A 26,296-nucleotide genomic window follows, 5' to 3' on the forward strand; every position below is an offset into this window, starting at 1 on the left:
GTGATATTTTTGTTTGGCAATATAGTATCGTCACATGGACGTCAAATATCAATTGTTTTATTGTATACATAATTTATGTTATAAATACAAGTTAAACTTCAGGTAGCCTACCAGAATAATATAATCAGTTGCCTTTTCAGTCCACTAGATACATTTTGCTGCAATAAAAATGATCGAAGTGAGATGAATAGACTGAAAACTTTATCTCATTAGATAAAACAGATGTTGAAATAGTTTTACTTTGGAGGCAAAATTTGCAGTTCAAATTGGAAAAAAAATCGCAATATATTATATCGCAATACTCAGCATATCGCAGCACATTTAAAATTGCAATAGTACTGTATCGTGACATAAGTATGGTGATAATATATCATGGGGCCTCTGTTGATTCCCACCCCTATTAAATATATATGTTAAGCAGTTATTTTTTAAAGATACTGAGAAAGAATTTTAAGGTAATGTAATGAAGCCTGACTGACTTTAAAACAGTGCTGTTTTTTAATAGTGTAGACTTCTTTGTTTCCCTGGCACAAAAGGGGGAATAAATAACAATAAAAACACCATTAACAGCAACAGCAAAAAACATTGGGATTGTTATTGGCTATTGGCCAAGTTGTTTTTCACAATTGGTGTAGCCGCACCTTTTTGGTTGTGAGATCCATTTCTTCACATCAACACAAAACACAAATGCTCTTCTGATCCTTACGAAGCTTTCATTTTGTCCTGCAGTGAAACCGTGGTGGAGGGCACCCTGACCCACCCTTTTGCACTCACTCTGTCTGAGGAGACCTTATACTGGACCGACTGGCAGACCCGCTCCATCCATGCCTGTAACAAGCACAGCGGAGACAAAACCAGGGAGATCCTAAGTGGGATTTACTCCCCTATGGACATCCAAGTCCTGGAGGCCTATCGACAGCCTTACAGTGAGTGAAAGGTTTTATCCATGTGTACGTCCAGTACAGCGCATGTGCATTAAAGTGAGATCAATAGACCAACTAACCATTATGTGGAACTAATTCAACAGAAGTGAGTAGTGCCATTGATCTGTGATGATTAATAAATAATTATATATTTATTATAGAACACCAGTAACAGGTCAGCTTGCAGCAATGTAGATTAGGGTATTTGAAAACTCAGTGGACATGGCTCTGCAACACTATCTACAGCACAGTTACTGCTTTATATAGCTTTGCAATTTCTTGTAGGGAAAATCTCCATACATTCACCTTTCCAGGAACAAAGAAAATGGACTTGCTGATTTGAGAGGCTAATCATATTTTCTCCTTCACTTGTCTATTCTTCTTTCTCTGTTGGTGTCCCTGCAGTCCACACTCCCTGTAGTGACAATAATGGAGGCTGTAGTCACCTCTGCTTACTCTCACCAGTCCAGCCTTTCTACAGCTGTGCCTGCCCCACTGGAGTCCAGCTTAAACCAGATGGAAAGACATGCAAACCAGGTATGGATTCTATTCACACCAGTATGACTACAAGCTATTCAGCCACTGGTAATCCTGAAAAAATGAAAGGGAAAACTTGTGAGAAGTGCACTGATTGCAGTTTCTTTCACAACCAGTATTTCTTTTTAATTTGCTTGTGCTCGACACGTTTAGGATACAATTTTTATCAGACAAGTATGACTTACCAGTGGTAAAAACTACCTGAAAATGCCACCATATATAACAGCGTTAAATACGTAACAGAAGAAGAAGCCGGTAACAACATGGTGAAATCTACATCCAGAACCGTGCATTTTTGGACAGACGAAATGTACAGAGCTGTAAAGTAGTCCACCATGGTACCAGATTGCCGCTAGCTAACTGTAGCTAACTTGTTTGTCATACATAATAGGTCAATCCGGAAAAGGTCAGATGCTAACAAACTGAAAGGGGGCATATCGCCACTTATCGTAGTGGAGTCTGAAATACTTGGATCATAAAATCGATTCCCCTCCCGTGCTTGTATACTGGAACAAGGACAGGTGTCCAATTAAGTGGCCTAGCCAAGCTATAACCGTAGCTCAACTTAACTGTGGATGTAAACATACTGAGTGTCAGTGTGGGTTTTCTCTGGGTTCTCCAGCTTCCTCCCACAGTCCAAAGACAGGCAGGTTACTGGTGACTTGGTGGCCGCAGGTCTGAATGTGAGCATGAATGATTGTCTGTCTTGACCTGTCCAGGGTGTACCCCGCCTCTCACCCAGTGTCAGCTGGGATAGGCTCATAGGCAAATAGATGTGCATCAAAATGTAAGTGACGGGTGACTTGACCAGGTTTTAGACGGTGCTGCTGTTGCGCTATGTCCCTTTTTTGTGTTGCACTTTTATCAGTTATGAGCCCTTTTTAAACAGGGATTGTGCAGATTTGCAGGAAAGCCCAACAGTCTTCTTTCAGCATTGGCAGTATAAAAACAAAATCGGGGAGTGCGGCAAAATGCCGCCTACCTACTTTTGTTCATACAGAATGTGCCTTTTTCGGGGCAATGGGGGGTGTGATCAAGTAACAGAACGTGTAGCTCAGCATGCGATGTAAATAGTGATGTGGGAGGGAAGCCGCGGCTAGTCAGTCCTTCTGCGATTCTCCCCTAAGTCGGCCCGTTCTTCACTGGCCCCGTCATCTGACGGTTAATGGCCTTTTCGTTTGCGAGGGCAAGGACGGCGCGCAATTCCATGTCTCCTCAGTTGCTCATCTTTACTGTAGTGTCTGTCAGGTTTGCGTTTCCCTCTTGCTACTAGCTGCTTGCTCATTCCTGCTATCAGCTATTTCCTGTTTATCCAACGCCAGTGGCTTGCACATGCCACGTCATCAACAGCTCCTCCCACAAGTCTTCAACAGCCCCTCCCGTTGTGGAAGGCCTATTTAAATTAAAAGGGTTCCGCCAATATGAATACCCTACTAGGCGGAAAATTGGGCACCTCGGATGAACTCACCAATCCGCCTCTGTGTGTCTAAACACTCGCAGCTTGCGAGCAAAATGGCCCAACAATCTGTAAGGCCATACCCAAATATTCGGATATTCGAATGTTTGTTTCTATGGGTAGGTATTCGTTATGAAAATTTGGTATTCGATATTTGTTTTTTTATTTACTTTCTTTTTTTTAATTATTTTTTTTTTTTTCCACATATTTTTTTGGTGCTAAATGCAGTCTTTTTGTTGTTGGTAAATGTAGGTTATCAATAAAAATAAAAACTTTTAAATTGCATTGTTAAAAATGTGAAAATATAGTATAGCCTACCAACGGAGCTTGTGCGCACGGCACACTTGAGCGCACCCGTCTGAGGCTGTGGATCAATGCCAAGTTTTACCACTTTATCACTATTCCCTCTAACTTGTAGCTGTTTTTCGTTATCTTTTGAATATAATATGAATTATGGAACCGTTTTTGTCAACGTTTGTTTCCCCCGTTTTGTACAATAAATTATTGTTTAAAGTTTCAACAAGTTTCTTTTGTGCGTGACACAAGTGCGTTTTGAAAACGACCGCGGACTGTCACCTGCTCAACGCATCAGTACCTTCAGATGCCATGACAGTAATAGATTATAGATTAATAGATTATAATATTAATGTCAAAATATCATTTACAGACCGATTTAACAGACGATCACTGCTGCCCGACCCGCAGGTCCATTTGCGGGTCCCGCGGGTTACGGGTCGACCCGCGCATCACTACTCAGCTCAGTCTATAAAGGCTGTACACAACAGTAAAGCTATAGACATTATATTCTATTCAGGCCGGCAGAACCAGCAGCGCATCGGCTCTACAGTGCACGGCACTGCTGATTAACCATTTTATTGCAGCTCAGAGTGTCTGCCAGCAACCAATTACTTGCAGAGGCTTCCTACAACTTGTTTCAACAGTTCCGATTTAATCAGAAGACAAATTAAACAGGATGACTAGCCAATGTGAAAATCAAAAGAAAGCATAGAATAATGTACCGAAGGAGACTGTTCTGCCGAAGGTCCGAATGTTAAAAAATGTTATTTGGGACAGCCCTAAAAATCTGGCAGTGTAAAAGGGGCTAGTTATTCACTGTGTGAGAGATTGGATGTGTGGTCTGACAGTGTGTGAAAAGTGTCACTTGCATGAGGCTCAGGGTCAGTGTGTGAGAGTTGGTAGCCCTGTATGATATATTTTCTGTTGGAAGTTACGTTCAGCAGTGCACATGAAGCCAAGAATTATGTGAACAGCTCAAATTTTACATGCACTACAGTGTATTTGCATGTGATATTTCCAGCCTTGATTTAATAAGCATGCGAGATACTGGTGTCAGTGGATACACAGAGTAATTAGTATTTGCTGTTGCTAACCTTCATCACCATTGTCTTTGGTGTGTCATGTCATGATTCAGCACAGAGTGTATTAGCTTGGAAACAAGTAGAAGTGACCTCTCTGGTAGCTGAGTGGGTCACTAACTGACCAGCCGCCATGTTGATTCCCACGATGCTGAAACAATAGAGCCTTATTCTGCAAAAACACAACACTGTGTTAGAGTGCGTCTGTGTCTGTTAGCCTGTGTTATGTGAATGTATTAAATTTGAATGAAGCATGCCAACCAATCACTTAGCCACTGTTGACAATAAAAACAACAATGCTCTATTGTGTCAGCCCACAGTTTGTGTGTTTGTGTGTGTGTGTGAGTATGTCTTTGTGTCCGTGCTTCTAATTTGTTTTGCTTGGCTGGTTAAATTGAAGGCGTTTGTTATTACGCTGGCAGCAGAGCATGTGTGAGTGTGTGTGTGTGTGTGTGTGTGAGACTGTTTGTCAGGGGTCTTTAAGTGTCTCAGAATGAAGTCAAGCGAAGAGAAGAGTGGAATCACAGATGCTTTCCCTCCTTCCTTTTCATTCTTTCCCTTCACTTATCCCCCCTCGCCTCAGTCATTTAGGTAACGATGGAACAACTTTCAGTGTCAAATCTGATTGGTGCCAGGGCTGAGAGATGCCAGATTTTGATTGGTTGTGAAAATGCAGCTGGAGAGAGAGAGAGAGAGGAAGAAAGATTTGCATGAATAGCAGAACAATGTGTTTTTGTTATCTGAGCTATCTGACATTAATTTTAGATATTTAAGGTTATGAACTCGAAGTACACAATTTAATTACAGATAAGTTATTGTCTTTGTGAATTTTAAAAATGTGGAGTTTTAGAGACCTATTTGAAATAGTGCTGAAAAAACCCCGCAAATATAGTGAGTTGAAACACCAAGCAGACAAAGGTTGTTCCAAGTCGATAGTGAGTCCGGGGTTGGCTTTCACTTTCACTGGTGATGCTGTTTACAAACACTAACTGACAATTTCTGCATAGTACACCTTAAGATTCAGGTGAATGTGAGACAAAAACAGGAAAGAAAGACATAGCAGATAGGGGAATAGAAAGCGAGAGACACTTTGAACTGCATAAATGTGAGCTCTTCAGAGTCAGAGGTGTGAGAGACAAAGAAAAACAGTTAATTGTCTCCCATGAGGTAAGTTTGGCTCCTGTTAAATCTGAACCAACAGCCAAAACACAGCGGAGGATCCCTCAGGACAGCAGAGCCCTTTGTTTCCAGACTGGATGGAGCAAGGAGGGGGCAAGAAATGTGATAATAGTAGAGCTCGGCTCAGGCTTCAAATCTCTTTGACCACAGATAGATCAATGTTTTTGGAATCCATGTGTATGACTTTTATTTTTCTGTAGGATGTTATTATTGTTATTATTATTAGGCCATATTGCTGCTCTTTCTACTGCAGCTGCTAGGTAACTGTTACCTTTTCATGCTGCCGTTAATGTTCTCTTATGGGGCCATTATGGTAGCAAAATAGCTGCAATGCGTATCTCAATCTGTGTGTACATAATCAGAATTGTACATGTGTAAAATAATTTGTAAAAGCGTAATAAAGTTTGTGAATGCATACAAAAATCTGCAAATGTGTATTTAGAAGCTGTGTGTGCGTAATCAGCTATGTAAATGTGTAAAAAAAAATCCACAAATCTATATTCAGATTTTCAAGTGTATTGCGATCTGACCTTCAGATTGTTTTGCCCTGAGCACAGGCTCACAGGCGCTACTTTGCTGCGCTGTTTTTATTGTTGTATGGACAGGCTGCTCGATTCTCGTTTGCTCTCTGTAAGTACATGTTCAGGTTTATTGCAGTGGTTGTCATGAGTAACTTAGTGTTGCCAAGCACTGTTAAAATAAAGTTGGCAACTTTATCTATGAAGACGTTGTCTGCTCAGCCTCAGCTCACCGAGCAAAAGCTAGTGGGCGGCAGCATGAGCCTGTCAGCCTGTGCTCAGGATGACGCACACTTTGAGTTACAGACGCAAATCTTCTCACGCATTTGCGGATCGCACACGGCAGAAGAGTAGCAAAAATCATGTGTGCAAAGAGAGTCAATTGAGAGGCCCGACTGAGTTAAAGCTGAAGACATAGGTATTTAAAAATCTTTCTACATATATATCTCTGTACGCATTTACAGTTCTGTGTACAGATTTACAGATCATTGTACAGATTTACAAATCGCAATACACTTGCAAATCTGAATACAGGTTTGTAAATTTTTTTTCACATTTAGATATCTGATTACGCACACACAGATTCTAAATACACATTTGCAGATTTTTGTATGCATTCACAAACTTTATTACGCTTGGCCCCATATTCTCTCTTCTTTGAGCAGAGGTAACCAAGTATGGTTACTCAAGTACTGCACTTCTGTACAATTTGAAGTATTTTAACTCTACTTCAGCATTTACATTTTGTGCTACTTTATACTTCTACTCCACTCTGTTTTAGCAGTTGCTACTTCTACACTCAATTGGTAGAGATTAGACCACATGTCAGATTCCTACAAGTCGTTAGCGGTTACACCAAAGAGATATTTCCCTCCTAAACCTTCTCCTTGTTTTGGTTTCAGGCCCAAACAGGTCAAATTATTCTATATCCCGCAAAAAAGCAAAGATTCAGGAAAAGTCAAAAGAGATTTGTGTATCAGAACTTTGTTTTGTTTGGAAACAGACATAAAATCTTTTTCTCCACAGATTGATTGATATTGGACTGTTGGGTTTGGCTATAGTCCAGATACCAAATACTCAGACTTGGGTCGGCCGGATGGTGCCTTGATATCTATACTTTAATGACACAAGCGTCAGAGAAATGCATGGTTTTTCCAATGGGAGTAAAACCTTCATATGTCAAGTTTATAATGATACTGACTGAGCAGCAGAGGAGTCTAAGATATGTTGAACATTATTCTTTCCTCTCCCATTAATCATCTCACAACCCCTCAAATTCATCTGAGCAGCTGTAACAGTAAAACCCTGCTCAGTGATGCAACAGTATTGACAATCTGAAAATGTTATATATGTCAGTGTTTTAGTTACAGGGATCTTAGTGCACAACCACTGCTTTTACTGCTGATACTAATTTTAATTTAATTTATTTTTGTTAATTCTATATACTTTATTAATCCCCCTGAGGGGAAATTCAACACTTATGTTCATAACACTTCTGTTCTTTTACTAAAGTAGGATTTAGATGCATGACTTTTCTGTGTAGGGTAGTCTTGTTACTTATTATATTGATACTTTTACTTAACTAAAGGATCTTCCACCACTGCTATTAGGGTTTCGAGTTGTAAAGACCATTCGTTAGACTCTGTTTCTAGTTTCTAAGTTTCTAAGCACATTAAAGCTCCTTGCCATAAAAGTGTTAAACCTGGACCTCCATGATTCAGAGCTGTGAAGCAGTCATTTCTATCAGTCCACTGTCTGTGGAGCTGTTGTGTACATTGTAAACTCCAATTTGCTCACTCAACTTTATTTTTTTTTGGAAACAGTTTGCACTCACAACCTTTTGTTTAGATCAATACAGTAACAAGGTTTGACTACACCAGATGCAAAATAAATGTGTCATATTACCCTTGTCTGACAGGAAGTTTATGTCAGTTTAACACAATTTTTTTGTTGTTGAAGCATTTAATTCTATGTCATATCACAATAAAACATTAAGTTCACATTTTACAACTTCTTTATTCATTTTGCGTAACCGCTTATCCTGTTAGGGGTCAAGGGGGTGCTGGAGCCTATCCTAGCTGACACTGGGTGAGAGGCAGGGTTCACCCTTGAAATTACAATTTTTTTTTTTTTTTAATTTCATTGAACTACAGAATAAATATGGTGGCAAACCTAAGACTAAGAGGTACATTCTGACCAAGGATGTGCACTTTATTTCACCTCTGCACAACTTCATGTTAGATACTCTAATATCCACACAGGCGGGGGTCACTAACTGTGTATACGACGTTACTCATGGTGCAAAATGTCTTTTACCACAACATTAACTGTAACACATTAGAATCATTGTGAAATACACAAACATTAATCACTGCGTAATGGGTAACGTGAGTGATTCAGAACATATTCAAATTCAGTTTTCTTTGGCTTACGGTCTTAAACACATTGTGTCACGGCACTCTGGGAAATTCCATCCATTTAGTCCCAACACACCACAATATGTTAAAGGAATACGCCGACGATTTGAGAGTTATGCCCTTTCTCTATCATTTTCATAGTGAGACAACATGATCGATATCTTTTTTGTGTCTGTACGTCCAGTGGCTGGGTCTCAGTGGTTAGCATTGCGGCTTAGCTTAGCGAATACAGTTGAAGTCTATAGGGGTCAGTAGCCTGCTCGGTAAAAGTGAACAAATAAACGTTACAGAAACCCTGAAGCTGGTATTTCTACACGTGCATTTAAAATAAACATGCTTAAACATTAATTCGAAAGTCCTTTTTAGTCGTTTTAGAAGAAGTTTGATACACGGAAGTATAGTGTGTTTACGTCCTGCGCAGAGGGATACACCGGTGAGCAACAGCTGCAGCTGGCCCTGGGACAGGTAATGTTACGCTAGATCACTTGGTAAAAGCAAACAAAGGGATGACAGGGACGATCATAAAGCGATATTACTCACTCAACTGAAAGCTGTCCATCAGCTCCTGCAGGCCTGGGGCGTTTTTTCCAGTTTATCTTAGGAGCATGAAAAAATGTTTCAGTTATGCCAGGATTAGTGATTGCTGCAAAGTTTTCACTCCTTGTGATGCACTCTCTGCGGGAGTTTTCCTCCTGATGATATATCTCTAGCCTACCCAACGATGGTAGCACCTCATCCCATTCTGTGGAGCAAAATGATTTCACCTCCATAGGCATAGGTTGGCAAGCCCCGCAGCTACACTACCAATCCTCCCCTGACCTCCGTCTCCCCTCGGCCCCTTGCTGTTACGCTGCCTCGGAGGATTCAGTCTCTCTTCTCGCCTGCTCAGCATCCAACACCTGGAGTTCCTCATCTATATGCTCCGGCTCAAACAGGTATGGCTCTGGGTCTGTGTCCGCTACAAGAAACTCTTCAAAATCGCGTTCAAAGTCGTCCATTGCAGCTGCTATAGTCCGGAGATATCGTTAGGCTGTTTACAGGCTACGTCTGTGCCTGTGCCTGCTCACCGGTGTATCCCTCTGCGGATCACAGCGCAGGATGTAAACACACTATACTTCCGTGTATCAAACTTCTTCTAAAATGACTAAAAAGGACTCTCGTTTTTCGAATTAATGTTTAAACATGTTTATTTTAAATGCACGTGCAGAAATGCCAGTTTCAGGGTTTCTGTAACGTTTATTTGTTCACTTTTACCGAGCAGGCTACTGACCCCATGTAGACTTCAATTGTATTCGCTAAGCTAAGCCGCAATGCTAACCGCTGAGACCCAGCCACTGGACGTACAGACACAAAAAAGATATTGATCATGTTGTCTCACTATGAAAATGATAGAGAAAGGGCATAACTCCCAAATCGTTGGCGTATTCTTTTAAGTGCACAAGGACAGTGTTGTTTATTGGCCTCAAACTAATAAGGCCAACTCGGCTTTATAAATTTTAGTCAAATTAACTCAAAACACATGAAGAATTTTCAGTAAGAATTCTGTCTTTAAACTCAGAATTCGAATGCACTTCTCACAGGTAGCCCCAATCCTCTTCTGTAATTTTTTTTTTTTCTGTTCTTAATTCTCTTTATAACGTCTCACTTTTGATTGCATGACCTTCCTACAACATTATTTATCATGTCATTTCATCATTATGTCATTAAACATCATTAAGCATTTATATGCCACTTGCACAATATTTGCATTGGACCATTTAGATAATGTGGTATTTGTGCTGGTTCTGAAAGGTTGGTTCTCTTTTAATTTTCCTACAGACAGACCCAAATGTAACAATTTTTCTCTACCGCAATATACACACAAGGGGAATTACAGCTTATCTGATCCCAAAACAAACTACTATTATATCTTTTCAAGCTGTTGGTGTTTTAGTGTGTTGGATTCAAAGGGTTTTCCCTGGATTACCTAATGCTCCTTGTAAGGGTGGCCCAGTAACAGTAAAAAATAGAGCAGTTGAACGTTAGTGAGGCTCATAATATCTGGTTGCTGTTGAGAAAGTGTCAGAGAGGTGTTGATTCAACTATGTGGTATGGGCTGTTGTTTGTGATGGTGTTTTGTTGGGTTGGTTGTATTACAAGGTGCACAGCATGACCTTCAAATTCTGCAAAAGGCTAGAGGCTGAAGGACTTTAGTGTGTCATGCCTCATCTGAAGAAAATAAGATCAGACAGCCTTTGTCATTTAAGCATTGATGGGAATGTCAGCATCACACCTTAAATTCATTCTTCACACTTGTATTTGAAGACAGCTTTGTCAAGTATGAGAAAATAACTCTGATGATGGTATCTGGACTCGGACTTAAAGGGATAGTGCATCCAAAAATGAAAATTCAGCCATTATCTACTCACCCATATGCTGAGGGAGGCTCAGGTGAAGGTGTGAGTCCTCACATCACTTGCAGAGATCCAAGGGGAGAGGGGGTAGCAACACAACTCCACCTAATGGAGGCTTACGGCGCCCCAGATTCAGACATCAAAAAACACATAATTGAAACCACAAAATATCTCCATACTGCTCGTCCGTAATGATCCAAATGTCCTGAAGCCCCGGCATGAAATGTTGTTTGAAAAAGTCATTTGAACTCTGTTTGACTACTTTGTAACATGCATTACAATGAGTGGAGTTTAAAAGATGTGGACATTTACTAGGCAGACAAAGTCTGAGACATCTCAGGGTCTGCTGCTTTGATTTTGACCTTTATTTATTTATTTTAAATCAGTCTCTTGTTTGTTACCAAACTTTATGGATGCACAATACCACTTCATCTATGTGTGTCATTAACTTAGAAGAAATCCTAAGACATCCAACACCACTGACTGTTTTGCCAAGTTTTACCAGGACATTCTGTAAAGGTGAAAGTCATCTGCATAGAAGCAGATACAAATATGTTTTAGAAATTATGTTATTTTAAGGGTTAAGTTATGAATATCAACGCTATGCTTGTGGTGATATGCAGTAATTAATCAATCTTTAAGCCCATCAGCTTTCTTCTAACTACCAAAAAGCTTCCATGGGCCAAGGTGTATATTCCAGGCTAAGTCGTGTAGCCAGGGGACATCTGAACCAAGACTTCCTCTTTGTGCGCCGGTCATTTTGGCAAATCTCTATAAGATATCTGTATGTGAATGCAGATTTAAAAATGATAATAACATATAATATATGTGTGTATATATATATATATATATATATATATATATGTGTGTGTATGGGAGCACTCTTTGGCTGTTAGAAATCAACATGCATTGATCCTTAACAATTAATAAAACTTGTCTGTTTTGTATAGGAGCAGAGCAGGTTTTGCTGCTGGCTCGACGGACTGACCTGAGGAGAATCTCACTGGACCTGCCAGACTTCACTGACATAGTACTACAGGTAAACACACACAAACACGCACACGCACACACCCACCCTACCACCCACACACACACGCAAATGTATCAGTCCTGTCTTGCACTCTTAAACATTGTTCCTCTGCTCGTGCAGGTTGATGACATTCGCCATGCCATAGCTATCGACTATGACCCAGTTGAGGGTTACGTTTATTGGACAGATGATGAGGTTCGGGCCATCAGGCGATCCCACATCGATGGCAGCAATGCCATGATGTTGGTTACCACGGAGATCAACCACCCAGATGGCATTGCTGTGGACTGGGTGGCCAGAAACCTGTACTGGACTGACACTGGCACTGACCGCATTGAGGTACATCTTTATATTAGGGCTCTCTGTATTGTGCGTATTGGAAACCTAGTTTGTGGAATTTTAAAACCCCCCGATTGAGTCATTTGAGCAGTGTTTCCCCTAGGTTTACAGCTTTGGGGGGCAGATGGACACGGACACAAACAAGGAATCATGGTGTTCATGTGTTTCTTTTAATGACAGCAATCAATATAACAACTGAACAATTATTTGAACTGTACGTTGAAGTTAACATCTGAACATTTCTTCCCCACCATCTTCACCACCCTGGGAGTGTTTAAAAAATGCAGATATTTTTGTCTGCTTTTCAGGTGGTTGATGCGACATATTTACCGAGGCGGGCTCTCTGTCCGCTGGTGTGAGTGTGCTCACCTGCGTGTGTGTGTGTGTGTGTGTGTGTGCACGCGCATTGGGGTGGAACTCTGCCATGCGCGATGCAGAGAGCAGAGGAGAATTGTAAATGCACCACCATGTAGAAACAGAAATTACATGCCTTTGTGTAAACAAAATAAATAAAACAAGGCTATTTAGTTTGATTAAAGATAATTTTTTGTGGGCTTTTGCCTTGAATGGATAGGACAGTGTGTGAAATGGGGAGACATAGAGAGAGTGGGGACTGACAAGCAGCAAAGGGATGCAAGCCTGACTCGAACCCGTGACCGCTGCAGTGAGGCAATGCCTCTGTACATGGGGCGCTGGCATTATCCACTTCACTACTGACGCCCCTCTTTAGTTTGTTTAATAAAAGGACAAGGTATAGACCTGTTCTATAGGAGAGTGGTTCTGTTTTGATTTCTTTAATTATAACAGTACTTAACTTTGTACTTTGTTTAACTTTATTCTGACAGTAGCTACTTTATTAAACTTTATTGTACTTGTAGTTGATTTAATAATTTTGTATTGTAGTAGTTTACAGTGGTTTAGATGAGATTTCAAATTATCGAGATATATATATATTGTGTATCGCGATATTGCCAAAAATATTGCGATATTATTTTAGACCAATCACCCAGCTATACTTTGATATTGTAAAATAAATGTGAAAAGCCTCACTGGATCATCCCTGTGCAGCTTAACACAGAAAACATCCATCATTTGGTGATTCTTATGTATGGAAAAAAACAAAAGACAATCAAAGAAAATGATCAAACAGGCTGGATGAAGACAAACATTGTAATACTGTAAATATGTTGTATTGATATGTATGTGTCTCATCATGTGCTATTCTAGGTTACCAGGCTTAATGGAACCTCTCGGAAAATTCTCATTTCGGAGAACCTGGATGAACCCAGAGCTATTGTCCTGGACCCCATTAATGGGTAGGTGTTAGCATGTTTGTATGTATTAGAGTTCACCTGCTCTGCAAGGCAGTAGCTACCATTGAGGACTCTGAGGTCATGTTGTCCAATCTTTTTGATTGGGGGGGGGTTTAGCTTTCTGGGGAGAGCTGATGCTCTGTAGTTAAAAACGAATGCTCGATTTCAGTATTTTTTTTTAGACTTATTACATTTAATGTTAATCAAGTATAATAACTAGACTTGCACCGATTTATCGGCAGTGCTCGGAATCGGGCCGGGTTTCACGTGATCAGCCATGGCCTGCGACCGGCCGGTCAGTCTAAAATATGCCCATTTAAAACGCCGGTCAAATACAGCGTCTTAACCTGTGTCACTGTTTTTATTTGTTTGTTTGAGATGATTATTGAAAAGCTGGTTCTATCTTGGTTAAAATGTTCTAATAAAGCAAAGATATAAAATATTGCAATATCTTGTGTGCTGTAAAGTGGTTTGAAAAAAATGAAATTGGAATCGACCAAAATGGGAATCAGCCATCCAAACTCTGCAAATCGGAAATCACTATTGGCCCAAAAAATTGTAATCGGTGCAAGTCTAATAATGAGTAGAGTAAATAGAAACAAATTTCTGTGTACTTTAAAGTCAGCCCTAGTGTGGACAAGACTTGTGCAGCCCTTAACCCTGTGGGCCCAAACGACGCATAATGTGTCCAAATTCACACCTGTTCTTCTCTGTGGATTTTCTCCGCGACCGTGTGTCATAGCAAGAAGCCACGCATATCACATGAAACAGTGGGACTGTAGCTTTCCGACAAGGCCAAGGCCACTTGTCGGTAACCCAATGTTTTCACAGCGAAAAAAACTGATAAAGTTACAATAAAATGATGTATAACAGAGCTTTCATACAGCTTTGCACACACATTACTCTTGGATGGATTACTCGGGAACGCAGGCTTGCACAGAAATGCCACGCATATCACATGAAAGCGCAGGAGCAGAGCTTTCCAGTGATACCACACACATCATTGTGCTGTCATCCCATCACGCTATAAATCCAGATCAACTGTCTACAAAAGAAAAACCTGACGAATTTCTTTACAATCCATGATATAGATGTTGTTATCAGTCACTTCATATAGTGAGGAATATTGTATCTTACCACATCTTAAGCTTGCGTGTGTTTCTCCCTGTCTATCCACATTTGTAGTCCGGCTTTCAAAATGCAAATATCTCCATATTGTCCAGTTGACACTCCATCAAACTTTGTATGACAAGACAAGCGTACTTCACCTTTTCGCACCCAGACAACTGAGGCCTAATTATGCGTGCTGACAGGGCCGTAGTCACCATATACATTGAAGGGGACACGTACCCCCCCACCAATGCCCAAAATGTCCCCCCAATATATAACTGAAACTGAAAAACAAATATTTTCCTGGAGGACATCTTTGCACTTGGTTAACTATTTTTCTGTTATCTTAGATGTAAATATTGCATGTTTCTTTCAGATAAAACGCATTTTTGACTTGTGAATGAGTCAGTGGAATTTCTTGCAATAATGAAAAAATACTGGCAATCACGCCTGGCACAAACCACATGTTTTGGACAGCTGTGAAGTGACAGAATGTCCCAGCATCATGGTTCTTATATTGCCAGATTCCAGAAAGTCCCCCCTCTTCATATATGGCAGAATTTTCTACTTCTAACTTGCTATGCTAAGATACATGTAAAAATGTAAGAATTTAGTAACACAGATTTGTTTTCATTGATATAAAAATGAATATAAAATACAGGCACATAGAAGGACATGGCATGATGGCAAATCTGGTTAGCCCAGATTGTCCTGAAAAAAAACAACAACAAGATATAGCATGTGTATGTAGCCTTTATAATGACTGTGATATGAGCTTAAAAGTAAAGGCAGTAAAAATACCCCAAAAAGGCCTAGGGCCCATAGGGTTAAATGTTTATGTTGGGGGATAAAAGACAAACCAAGCACTATTAAGAATTCCAATGTTTCATACATTTTAGTGACTGGCTATAGCACTGCATCCCAGCACTGGGGATGACACTGGAGAGGGAAAATACCTGGCCTTATCAAGCAGCATCAACAACTACTAATTCAATCTGACTGATTAAAGTGTTTGGAAAAGTTAGGAAAAGTCTCAAACTAGCATAGCATTAAATTTTACTGGTAATAGCTTGTCTGTGTGTTTTAAAGTACGATATTGACGTCCATAAGTAGCAATGCACATTTCTACTCAAGAATCTTTGAAAACTGAAATTGATAGACTAATATACATGGTAAATGTGTATAATGTCCCTGGGACTGGAGGTAAGCCTCATCTTGTCTTATTGCCCCTGTCTCTTTCAGCTACATGTACTGGACTGACTGGGGCGAGCATCCTAAGATCGAGCGGGCCAACCTGGATGGGACAGAGCGGGTGGTTCTGCTCAACAGCTCTCTGGGCTGGCCCAATGGACTGGCTATCGATTATGCAGCAGGAAAGCTATACTGGGGAGATGCTAAAACTGACAAGATAGAGGTATGTCTAACAGCAATCTATACAGCTTCTGTGTATGGTTTCACTCACTACTTCTCAACTTGGAGACAGCTGAAACAGGACAGAAAGGAAGGAGAGAAATTAGAAAAAGAAGAGGTGGATTGAGGAGAAATGAGATTTGTGTGCGTGCATGTGTGTTTTAATAGCGATCCAGGGGAATGTGGAGTTATGCAACTGCTGGCTGGACTTACACACCATTGTGTAAGATTGTTGTCATCTGGTCTGGTCTCTACTGGTCTGATGTGATCTGGCCTGTCTCATTCTTGTCTGGTCTGATTTGGTATGGACTGCACAGGTCTAGTTTGACTTGTTGTACATTCTGCCATATGTGAAAATGCTGAATATTGTAGTCTCCATTCTGATGTAGCAAAAGAAAGAAGCTGAGTATGAGGCCACAACAAAAAAATATGTGTTTGATCAAATAATTATCTTTTTAAAAATAACACTTGACTCTTTTGACCGCAAAGATCCCTGAAACATCCAATAATGTAATCACTTCCTAAAAGTGTAATATTGAGTTAAGCATTGTTATAATTGAAATTATATACATTTTGCACTTAAAAATGTAATAAAACCCAATAATGTAATAACCTGACTAATTATGTAATAAAATGTCCTGACTGATACTGATACCCAAAACAAATATTAAAACTGTACGGGTGTAACGACGGGTTGCTGTTAATGGATCTCTAGCTGACAGTAAATAAAAAATCATTGCATTTAAACGGAACACCAAACTCTACCTTCTTCCTGCTTGTTGTTATCCTCCTTAAACTATTGAGGGAGTTTGATTATAGTGCTTGAATGTATTTATGCCTCCGTGCCAGTGATAGCCGTGGCCGTGGGATTTCTTAAAATCTAGCACAAACGTTCACTTGGACTCAGCAATGAACTGTTTGGATTTCGGTGGTCAAAGGTCAAGTCAGCGTGACCTTCCACATTTCTTTAGAATTGACACAAACATTCACTTGGACTGAAGAATAACCTGATAAAAATTTTGCGGTCGAAGGTTGAAGTCAGTGTGACCTCACAAAATATGTTTTTGGCCATAACTCAATAATTCATATTCTAATTATGCCAAAACTTCACACAGATGTCTAATAGGATAAAATAATGACATTTTGCGTCCAAAAGGTCAAAGGTCAGCTTCACTGTGACATTATAATGTTTTGCATAAAATGCTTTTCTGGCCATAGCTCAATGTCATATCTCAGGAACAGAAGTGGAGATATTTGGTCAGATGCTGAATTGATGACACTAATCTTGGGTGTCCACCTTGAAACTGTGCTGATTGTATAGATCTTCTGTGCTGTTGGGGGAGAGATGTGTGTGAAGCATCCATGTTTTCATAGTCGTGGATGTAACCTGTAAGAGAAACTTGACTTTTGCTGGGAGGCATACAACCACAGGGCGCTAATTTTAGTTTTCTTAAGTAAGATCATTATTGGTATTTACTAGGTTATTATTTGGGTGTGTAAACTTTCCTCTACCTATGCAGAGATTTTTACAAGAACATTTCATGGAGATTGAATCAACTGTTTTTCCTTTATTGCTGTCATGTGTAACGTTAGCCACTTTTTTCATCTTCTGATGATGTCTAATCTGAGATCCACTCAGGTCTAATGGACGATCCCCGCACAACAACCAGTCAGCATGGGTATGGGCAGATTCATTTGCCATTGATAGGGATTTTAGTTCAGTGCATCTTTGCCGGACAACAATGTACCACTTGTCATTTTGTAAATTTCAAATGCTACATCAAGCCTTGAGTTTACATTTCCAAACATGAAATCAGTGTCAATATGTTTTCAGTCGGCTAACATGACACTAACAGTATTATAAATGTTGTGTACTTTCCCTCTTTACACCTCTGAGAAAAAGCATACTTTTTTTTTTTTTTACATTATTACATCATCCATGAAAATTATTACATCATCAGTTAAAAAAAACACCTAAAAGGTATTACAGTATTGGTCAAATTATTACATTATAGGGTTTTATTACATATTTGATCACATTAAGTGCAATTTTCAGGAAATGATTACATTTCTGGGTGCTACAACCCCCGAAGGGGAAAATACAGTACCATGTCATAAGGTGATATTATGGCTGTGTGGCTGGTTTTAAAGCAGTAACATTATTGCCATGACTCCTTCCTGGTGTGTGACTGTAGGGAGCATATTAGGAAATGACTGCATGCTTCCAACTATCATCTTGTCATTTAGTCAGTTTGTCTTTTGGTCAGTACTATTTTAGAACAGTAGGTTTGGGCTCGGCACTGCCATCTTTTTGTTGAATGTACTGTATGTTTTGAGAATTGCTCTGCACCAGATGCTTGTACAGCTTCCTCTACTACTGTCCACTGTGACTGACTCTTCAGCTAACAGTGATATCAGCAGCCGTGCAAGAGAGATGCTAGGATTTTATAACTGAAGTATAACCAGGGCGCGCTTTTTATTTCTCTGAATGTGTGGAGGTCTAATGTTTTCACATCACAGAATGAACAAAGGCATTAAAACGTAACATGGTAGAAAAAAAAAAAACACAGGTAGAATTCTGACATGTTTCACACTTTCTGTAGACATTTGTGTGCATTTTGTTGATGTGTTAGTTGCTTGAGAAAGTAGTAACAGTCGCATTAACTTGTCAGATTTGGAGCCCAGGAGGTCTCCACACACAGTCTGAGAAGCAGAGGACATCAGAGTGAGGCAGGGCTGGGGGGTGGTTGTTGTTCTCATTGCCCTTCCCCCTCTCCCCAAGCCTATTATAGCTCCTTCAAAGCAGGTGATCGGTATTCTCCTGAACTCTGTCAATATCACACACTGTCTCTTCTTTTAGACATTACAGTACCTCTGTGTCCCTCTTGTGCTGTTTTCCTGCCTGTATTATTTTACCCACTCTCAGCTTGTTACTGTTCTTTAGTCAGTACTCTTTTTCTTTACATTTTTTCCTCAACATTTGTCTCTGATGTTATCTGGTTATCGTCACTGTGATTTGGTGGTTGTTGTGGAGTCTGCAGAATTGGACAATTTTACTAGTGTTAACATATTTTCATAGCAGCTGAGAGAAGAAGAGAGAAAACTAGAACAGAATAGTGAATGCCTGAGCTTTCTGGCTGAATGCTTACCAATTGAAAAGGGGTGGCTGCTCTCTCTCCTTCTCTCTTTCTGCGTCTCTCTCTCTCACTGTCAGGGTGAAAGGACCCACCTCAAAGGGCTTTTTTTTAACGTTTCAGCCTTGTTTTTATCCTGTTGAAAAGAAATTGCTGCTGGGTGTGAAGACATTTCCATTGTATGTCTGCCTACATCTCTCTCTCTCTCTCTCTCTCTCTCTCTCTCTCTCTCTCCCGTGTGTGTGTGTGTGTGTGTGTGTGTGTGTGTGTGTAGTCTAATTTTGTTCAGCGTTTGTTGTCACACACATGTATGAAAGCTAAGGCTAAATGCCAACCGTAAGATTTTAAGCGATGCCACATTTGCTGAAATTACATCCTGATGACAGAACTGTAGACTAACTGGGAGTTGAGTTGAATACTAATTCTTACTTTTGTCCATTATCAGTAATAATACCACCACACTTACTAAATGAATTGCTCAATCTGGGAGGTTAAGAAAAATGAGCAATCAGGTGATCAGACAGTTAATTTGGTTTTACTGGCTGAATTACAAATGGCCAACAAAACTCAGCAACACTCAGGAGGCAGCCACATTCATACTGGGACAGATATTGCTGAAATTTCAGTGGTCAGAGAGACACAATCAACAAAGCATCATTTTTTAAACTTTAGCCTTTAACTCCCTGGTATCCAACAATTCAAACAATTAGTTTTTAGCAATGTCTGGTGTTGTAACATCAAAAATGTTATAAAGCATTATTTTTATTATATTTTCCTCCAAAAAGTTTCTAGAATTGCTGAACACCCATGGTAAAGTATGTTACAAGCAGGGGTGGGACCATGTCACTGCTTTACTAGGCACAAGAAAAGTATCAGGTCTTGGTACTCAAGTCCCACGTCAAGTCCAGAGTTAAGGCTGACAGACCCGAGTCGAGTCTCAAGCCCTAAACTTTGAGTTGTAAAGTCCTAAACAAGCTGTGATGCTCTTGTGCACCACATCTGATGCCATTCTACCAACAGAGTAATAATATATTAAATTTACAACAACCACAAATGCTTTTTAAAATTTGTATTTATTTGTTAAAACAAGTTTGTTAGAAGTTTTTGCATCTCCATTTGTAATTTTAGATCCCCATGTTTTGCATTCTGCAGTTGGCGTTTTTGTTGACCACTGTATTTTTTGTAGACTAATTAATTATAGCTTTTTTCTCAACTGGCACTCAGTAACCTAACATTAGTTCTTAAGGGTTCTTCTGCAACGTGACTGGATGCTGCCGGGCTGTTTCAAACAAAGCGGATCATCTGGGAAATGAATAGTGTTAATGTTAGATGATTCAGAAAAGCGCGGGAAATTAATTGATTAATGGCACACTTTTCAAATGACATACTTTTTAATCTTTGGGCTTGGGAAAAGGTATCAAGCACTTATAAGTAGAAAGGGTCAAGTTCAAGTGAGGTCACAAGTCATTAGAGTTAAAGAGTCCAAGTCATATGACTTATGTGACTCGGGTCCACACCTCTGGTAACAAGTGTCTGTGATTACTTTGCTGATTAACTTCCAGTCTATGAGAGGTCACAGCAGCCCATGTGTAACACAATATAGCATAAGCATGAAAAGTAACCATGCTGAAAAATACATTTTTTGTGTTTATTGCTGTTTGTGAAATCTTCTGAAATATGTACAAGCAACATGATGTGAACATAGCTTATTCTGGCAATTTGACTTTTGTCACACTTGAACCTGACAGTCCCATCTGTGAATGTGTTTATCTGTCCATAGAGTTAGTTTAGCCCCTTTTCCACTGGACAAAAAGCCCACTAAGACCCGCTAACATCTTGCTTTTGTATGTAATGGGAAAAGTTACAATCAGTATATAATCGGTAATTGGTATTTATCAACTCCAGCTCAAATCAGCAGTGATGGAAATACAACACCCAGGTGAATGCGCTGATTTTAGCCCTTTACTGGCAAAATGCAATAACATGCCACCACATTACCGTCTGGCTCCACTCAATTTGCACTCAAACATTGTTTCAAGTCTGCACTGAGTTTAAAACAGAGACTGAATAGTAAGAGATATAAATAGAAGTAACCACTGTAAAGTTTTCAGTGGTCTCCATGCTGCTTTCTGTTGATTACTAACCTGTTTTCTGGACTGTCCATGATGTGGAATGTGACACACCAGTAAAAAGAACAGAGAGGCATACTCATCTGCTGCAGAGCCGTCTACACAACTCTGGTCCACTGGCAATGGGAGAAGAGTCTATTATTTTTAAGGGGTTTTCTCATGTTTGAAAAACCCACGTACACTAATTTGCTAATTTTGGTGGAAAGGGAGCATTTGTGAGGGAGATCAAAGATAAGACAGGGTGGCTGTAATAACAGCCAAAGTAAAGTGTGAACTAATATTGACTACACTGATTTTTTTTTAGCTGCAATGAATAATTGATTAATTGAGTAGTTGATCAAAAGAAAACAAGTAAGCAGTTATTTTGATAATCCTTTAAAGCAAAGCTGCTTTTAGTGTGCCCAGATTCTCAAATGTGGGAATTAGTCTTCCTTGCTCTTGTATAATAGCAAATTGGACATGGTTTGGATTTTGAGTCTCAGTTGAAAGTATGAATTCCAGTATCTTTAATATATCATATTATTTACTCAAATAGTGGCTTGTTTGTGTGTGGAGCCAGCCTGCCAAACAGCTGAAAACTGAATAGTGCCCAACATTTTACCTTTGGAAAGAAGAGAGAGAATGATAAATGACTAAGGCAGACTGAAGACTCTCTCTCTCTCTCTCTCTCTCTCTCTCTCCCACTGTGTTTTCAGGTCTTTTTTAAAGAAATCTGATTCCCCCTCTGCAACCTCCCACCCCTCCCCCTCCTCTGTGGAAAAAAAACCTCTGAAGTTACCGCTCGCCCCCCCTTCTAAAGAGGAGTGTGTGTGTGTGTGTGTGTGTGTGTGTGTGTGTGCGTGTGCGCACGTGTGCGTGGGGTGTGTGTGTGAGTATATTTGAGAGAGTTCGCTGCTTTGACTGATATGTTGCTTTCTCTGCACACACACTAAACGGCTGCTTTGTTGTGATTATGCAGATTGACTGTGTGTAGCGCCATTCAATCTCACTCTTGAGCCATATGGTAACTGCTTGTGAGTGTGTGTGAGGTGGAGAGCAGGGAGGTGTATGGTGGAATTTCCCCTGCTTAAGGCCCTGCACCTTGTTTCAATAGCTAGCCTCCCTGCCTGTGTCTTGTTTCTCTCACAGTCCAGCTAAACATGCTAAGTCTCCACAACACCAGCTGAGACAGACAGTATGTGTTAATGTCAGTGGTGTAATGTACATTTTATCAAATACTGTACTTCAGCATAATGTTAGGCACTTGTACTTTCCTCGAGTTATTCTGACACTTGAAAGAACTCCGTCTTCCAACAAGGGCCTGCACGGTGAATACCAGAGTCTGCTCCAACAAACAGAGAAGCAGGAAAAGAAAAACAGGGTAGACAAGGAGGCCATCAGTGGAAAAAAACAGAGGCCCCTAAAGATCAGGATTCAGGGGCTCAATGCAAAGCTGCAAGATGGAAACGCACTGACGGACAAGTGTAATATACCGATGGAAGAAAAGGAGGCTATGATCTGACAGATTTCTATCCAGCAGGACAGTATTCATTAGCTTAAGGAAACTGTCAAAGAATTAAAAGCAAAAATAGGAAGAAATGAAGGAAGAAAGAAGACCATGAAGCAACAGACTGAAGCCCTGAGACAAAACATTTAGGAGCTCAACAAAATAGTTGCAATAAAATGATCCATGTGAAACAGCAACAGAATGCGAGTAGGGATGCACCGAAATGTGAAGTTCTGGGCCGATGCAGGTACTGATGTCGAATAACCAGTGGTGTCTCTTTGTTGCTGTTTATTTTGTTTATTCATTCCCCCTTTTGTAACAGAGAAAACAGGAATCCTCATTTACAAAAAAAGAAACCGTTTTAAAGCTACTCAGTCCTTCATTACACTGCCTTTAAATGAGCACAAATTCAATCATACACATTTATGAAACAACCTTTAATATAACCTTTGTTTTACTTTTTACTGTACCTTTTTATCTGTTTTATATTGCTGTGAAAACATCAACAAATTTATTCAGGTTTCTTGCCAAAAACTACATTTTACAAGATTACATTTAAACACATCGTACTGTATTTATCTTATAATCAGTGTTGGGGTTAACATGTTACGAAAGTTAGGCTTCATAGTAATATATTATGTTTTGGCAGTAACAAACCAATATAATATATTTATATAATATATTTATAATATATATATATATATATATATATATATATATATATATATATATATATATACACAGATATATATATGTATATATATATATATATATATATATATATTATTGCATATACAGTGTCATATAATGCGTTACCACCTGAAATAAACTGTTTATCATTTTCATTTTGTTATTAATTCTCACCTTCCCACTTCTGCCTGTGCACCACCAGAAAAACATCCCTGTAAGGTTATTGTGTCAATATAGACAACATAGAAGAAGGGTGCCAGTGATCGGCAGTGTCTTAAGGCTAATTGAAAGCAGTAGGGATGAGGACCTGGCTTCCCCATTTACATCAGGGTGGTGCCATTGGATATGCATTTGTATGCTGGATGTTTTTCCATTCACATCCCCTACAATGACGGAGCACACAGATAAACCAATGCCAAAGTAGTGTAATAAGTAATGCATTACCCTACACAGAGAGTAATATAGTGAAGTAACTAATTACTGTCAAATGAAGGTAAATAGCAATATGTAATGCCCAAAATTGGTCATAATTCACCTTCATCCAATACTCAATTTTACTGAATACAGCTTTAATACATCAAAATGTAACAGAATGCAACCTAGCAGCTTGTGGCTGAAGCTAACAACTCACATTATCCAACGCAATCTCTGTCATCGCAAACACGTTCTCTGTTGTCCCCGGGACACTGTGACAGTGTTAGTCTTGAGCCCCGCTTTTTAGCCAACGCAAAATCGATGTGACACAAGAGAAAATATCGGCCACTGCCATCAGTGAATGTCACCTTTTTTTGCTAATAGACTGATGACAGTTAACAAGGTGAGATTCGACATTTACCAATGTGCCAATAAAAAGTAAAAGTGAGATCTTAAAAGTTAAAGTTCAGTTCTTGGACAAAATGTGTTTGACAGAGAAAAAGGAAAAAGAGGCTTTGAAGCAAAAAAATGAGGCGGAAACTGATTAATGAGTACAAAGAAACCATGGAGCTTAAAAAGGAGCTCTGAGAAGCTGCAGTTCAAGAGTTTGCCACACAACTCAAAACCTTGACTAAAAAACTACAAAACATTAAAGGCTGAGATCGAAGCCATGAGGCAAAAATATCATACCCTGCAACAAGAACATCAGGAGCACAGTGAAAACCTCTGAGAGGAAAATTTCTACTGCAGTTGCAGCCGAAGGCCTCAGAGATGGAGCAGAAAAGACTTATCGACAAAGAGCTGGTAGAAAAACTGAGGGAAGAGTTGGACAAAATATGAAAAAAATGAAACACAAGCTCCATGATGGTAGAAATGAGTTGCTAAACTGTCGACTCAATGCCAAAGAGGAAAAGTGTGAGACTGTCATGGATCAGAGAGAGGTTGTGTGCCAGGAAAATGCTGCTCTGCTGCATCAGATCCTGGAGTTGAGCAGGAAGCTTCAGGTTAGAAAAAAAGCTAATTTATTCAGCGACAGCTGCCCACCACTTAGGGTGAGGCTCCGTGATCAGGTGGACATGCCCCAAGTCCTGCTACAGCTGAAGACCAGGGAGAACGAGGCCCTCATATCTGAAATCTAGTCCCTGAAACTCAAGATGAAATTGCCGGACAAGTTCAATGCAAAGAAGCTGGAGAGAAGCCAGGGGGGTGGTTGGTATGATGGTTGTCCTTGGCTGGTCAAACAGGAGCAACAGAGACAAGCTCACAAAACTCTCCCCATTTTTTACCTAGAAAATGTTCATCAGGTGAAGATTGATAGCAAGTAACAGTTAGTATTGCAGCCTCACAGGAAGCAAATCTATGTACTATGTACAAACCCAGTCCTGGAGCTACTTCCTTTTTCCTGCCTGAGTGGGATTATTGTGATGCTCCCATTTACTCCCACACTGAAACCCATATGGGTCAGATTAATTTAGGAATTCAAAAATGAAAAAAACAACAAAAACAAAAATCAAATAAATTGATGAGCAAAACTATTTTGTCTTGTTAAAAGAGTGATTATTACAGTGATTTTAGTGAAATCAATGATAAACACCTCAATCCACTGACAAAACATAAGCAAATACAGAAACGTCACCTTTAGCTCACCTGAAAAGTGGAAATGGTTATAGAATTTAGCAACAAGAACAGACCACAGAGATGACCGTAAGCCATCAGGTTAGGGGTTGACATAAGACCACCAAGACTATTTTGAAGCTACAATGTATTAACTATAAATATAGTGCATTCTGCATGACACTATGAGCATATGACTAACTGCACCAGGACATGTTGTGTGCAGAACACCATTAGAACTAGGGCTGGGCGATATGGCTTAAAAATAGTAAAGCAAAATTTTTAGGCTATATCACGATACGTGATATATATTGTAATATTTTGGAATCTCCTCTAAACTCATGCTATCGTTCATCTCATTAAGTTAAACTGTGAGTGTGGCACTGTTAAACATGAGGACTTATTCACTGTAAGCTGGAAACGAAGTAACAGCTCTCCAGTTCAAATTCTTAATATTTGCAGCTGTAGTGGTGCTCCATGGTTGCAAAAGCCGATTAAATACTAACGTTAGTAGTCTGGAGCCCTGCAGATGAGTAACACGATACACCTTAATATTTGTATTTTTCTAGACATTGCGAAGTGATTTGAATCGAAGTGAGTTTTGTTTTTAAAATATGATGATGTGTATGTCGCAGCAGGAGAAGACCCACTGGCTGATATTTGTGCCCATGCTACCACAGCTCTGTCCTCCTGTCCGCAGCTCTCCTCGGAGAAATGGCAGTATGTTCAGCGGCATCATAAACTTCCCCATGTAGCGTTTTATCTGTGTGATACACGTCAGTTAAATTTTCAGTAACGCAATAAGTAGTGAACATGTTTACAACCAGC

At 39.8% G+C, this 26,296-nt stretch overlaps 1 protein-coding gene across 2 annotated transcripts in view; it reads left to right on the top strand.

Moving 5' to 3' along the window:
• lrp5 (low density lipoprotein receptor-related protein 5) overlaps nucleotides 1-26,296 on the top strand; it is a 112,478-nt gene that overhangs the window by 32,699 nt on the left and 53,483 nt on the right. Inside the window, exons 6-11 of one of the 2 annotated variants that reach the window (XM_049574395.1) lie at nucleotides 730-926; nucleotides 1,329-1,460; nucleotides 11,750-11,838; nucleotides 11,950-12,168; nucleotides 13,396-13,484; nucleotides 15,834-16,005. In XM_049574395.1, the coding sequence (XP_049430352.1) occupies nucleotides 730-926; nucleotides 1,329-1,460; nucleotides 11,750-11,838; nucleotides 11,950-12,168; nucleotides 13,396-13,484; nucleotides 15,834-16,005 (898 nt within the window). The remainder of the gene's footprint in view (nucleotides 1-729; nucleotides 927-1,328; nucleotides 1,461-11,749; nucleotides 11,839-11,949; nucleotides 12,169-13,395; nucleotides 13,485-15,833; nucleotides 16,006-26,296) is intronic. The other variant, XM_049574396.1, reaches the window with a different exon arrangement.

This window comes from Epinephelus fuscoguttatus, linkage group LG4 (assembly GCF_011397635.1).
Source record: "Epinephelus fuscoguttatus linkage group LG4, E.fuscoguttatus.final_Chr_v1".
In the NCBI taxonomy this organism is placed as follows: domain Eukaryota; kingdom Metazoa; phylum Chordata; class Actinopteri; order Perciformes; family Serranidae; genus Epinephelus; species Epinephelus fuscoguttatus.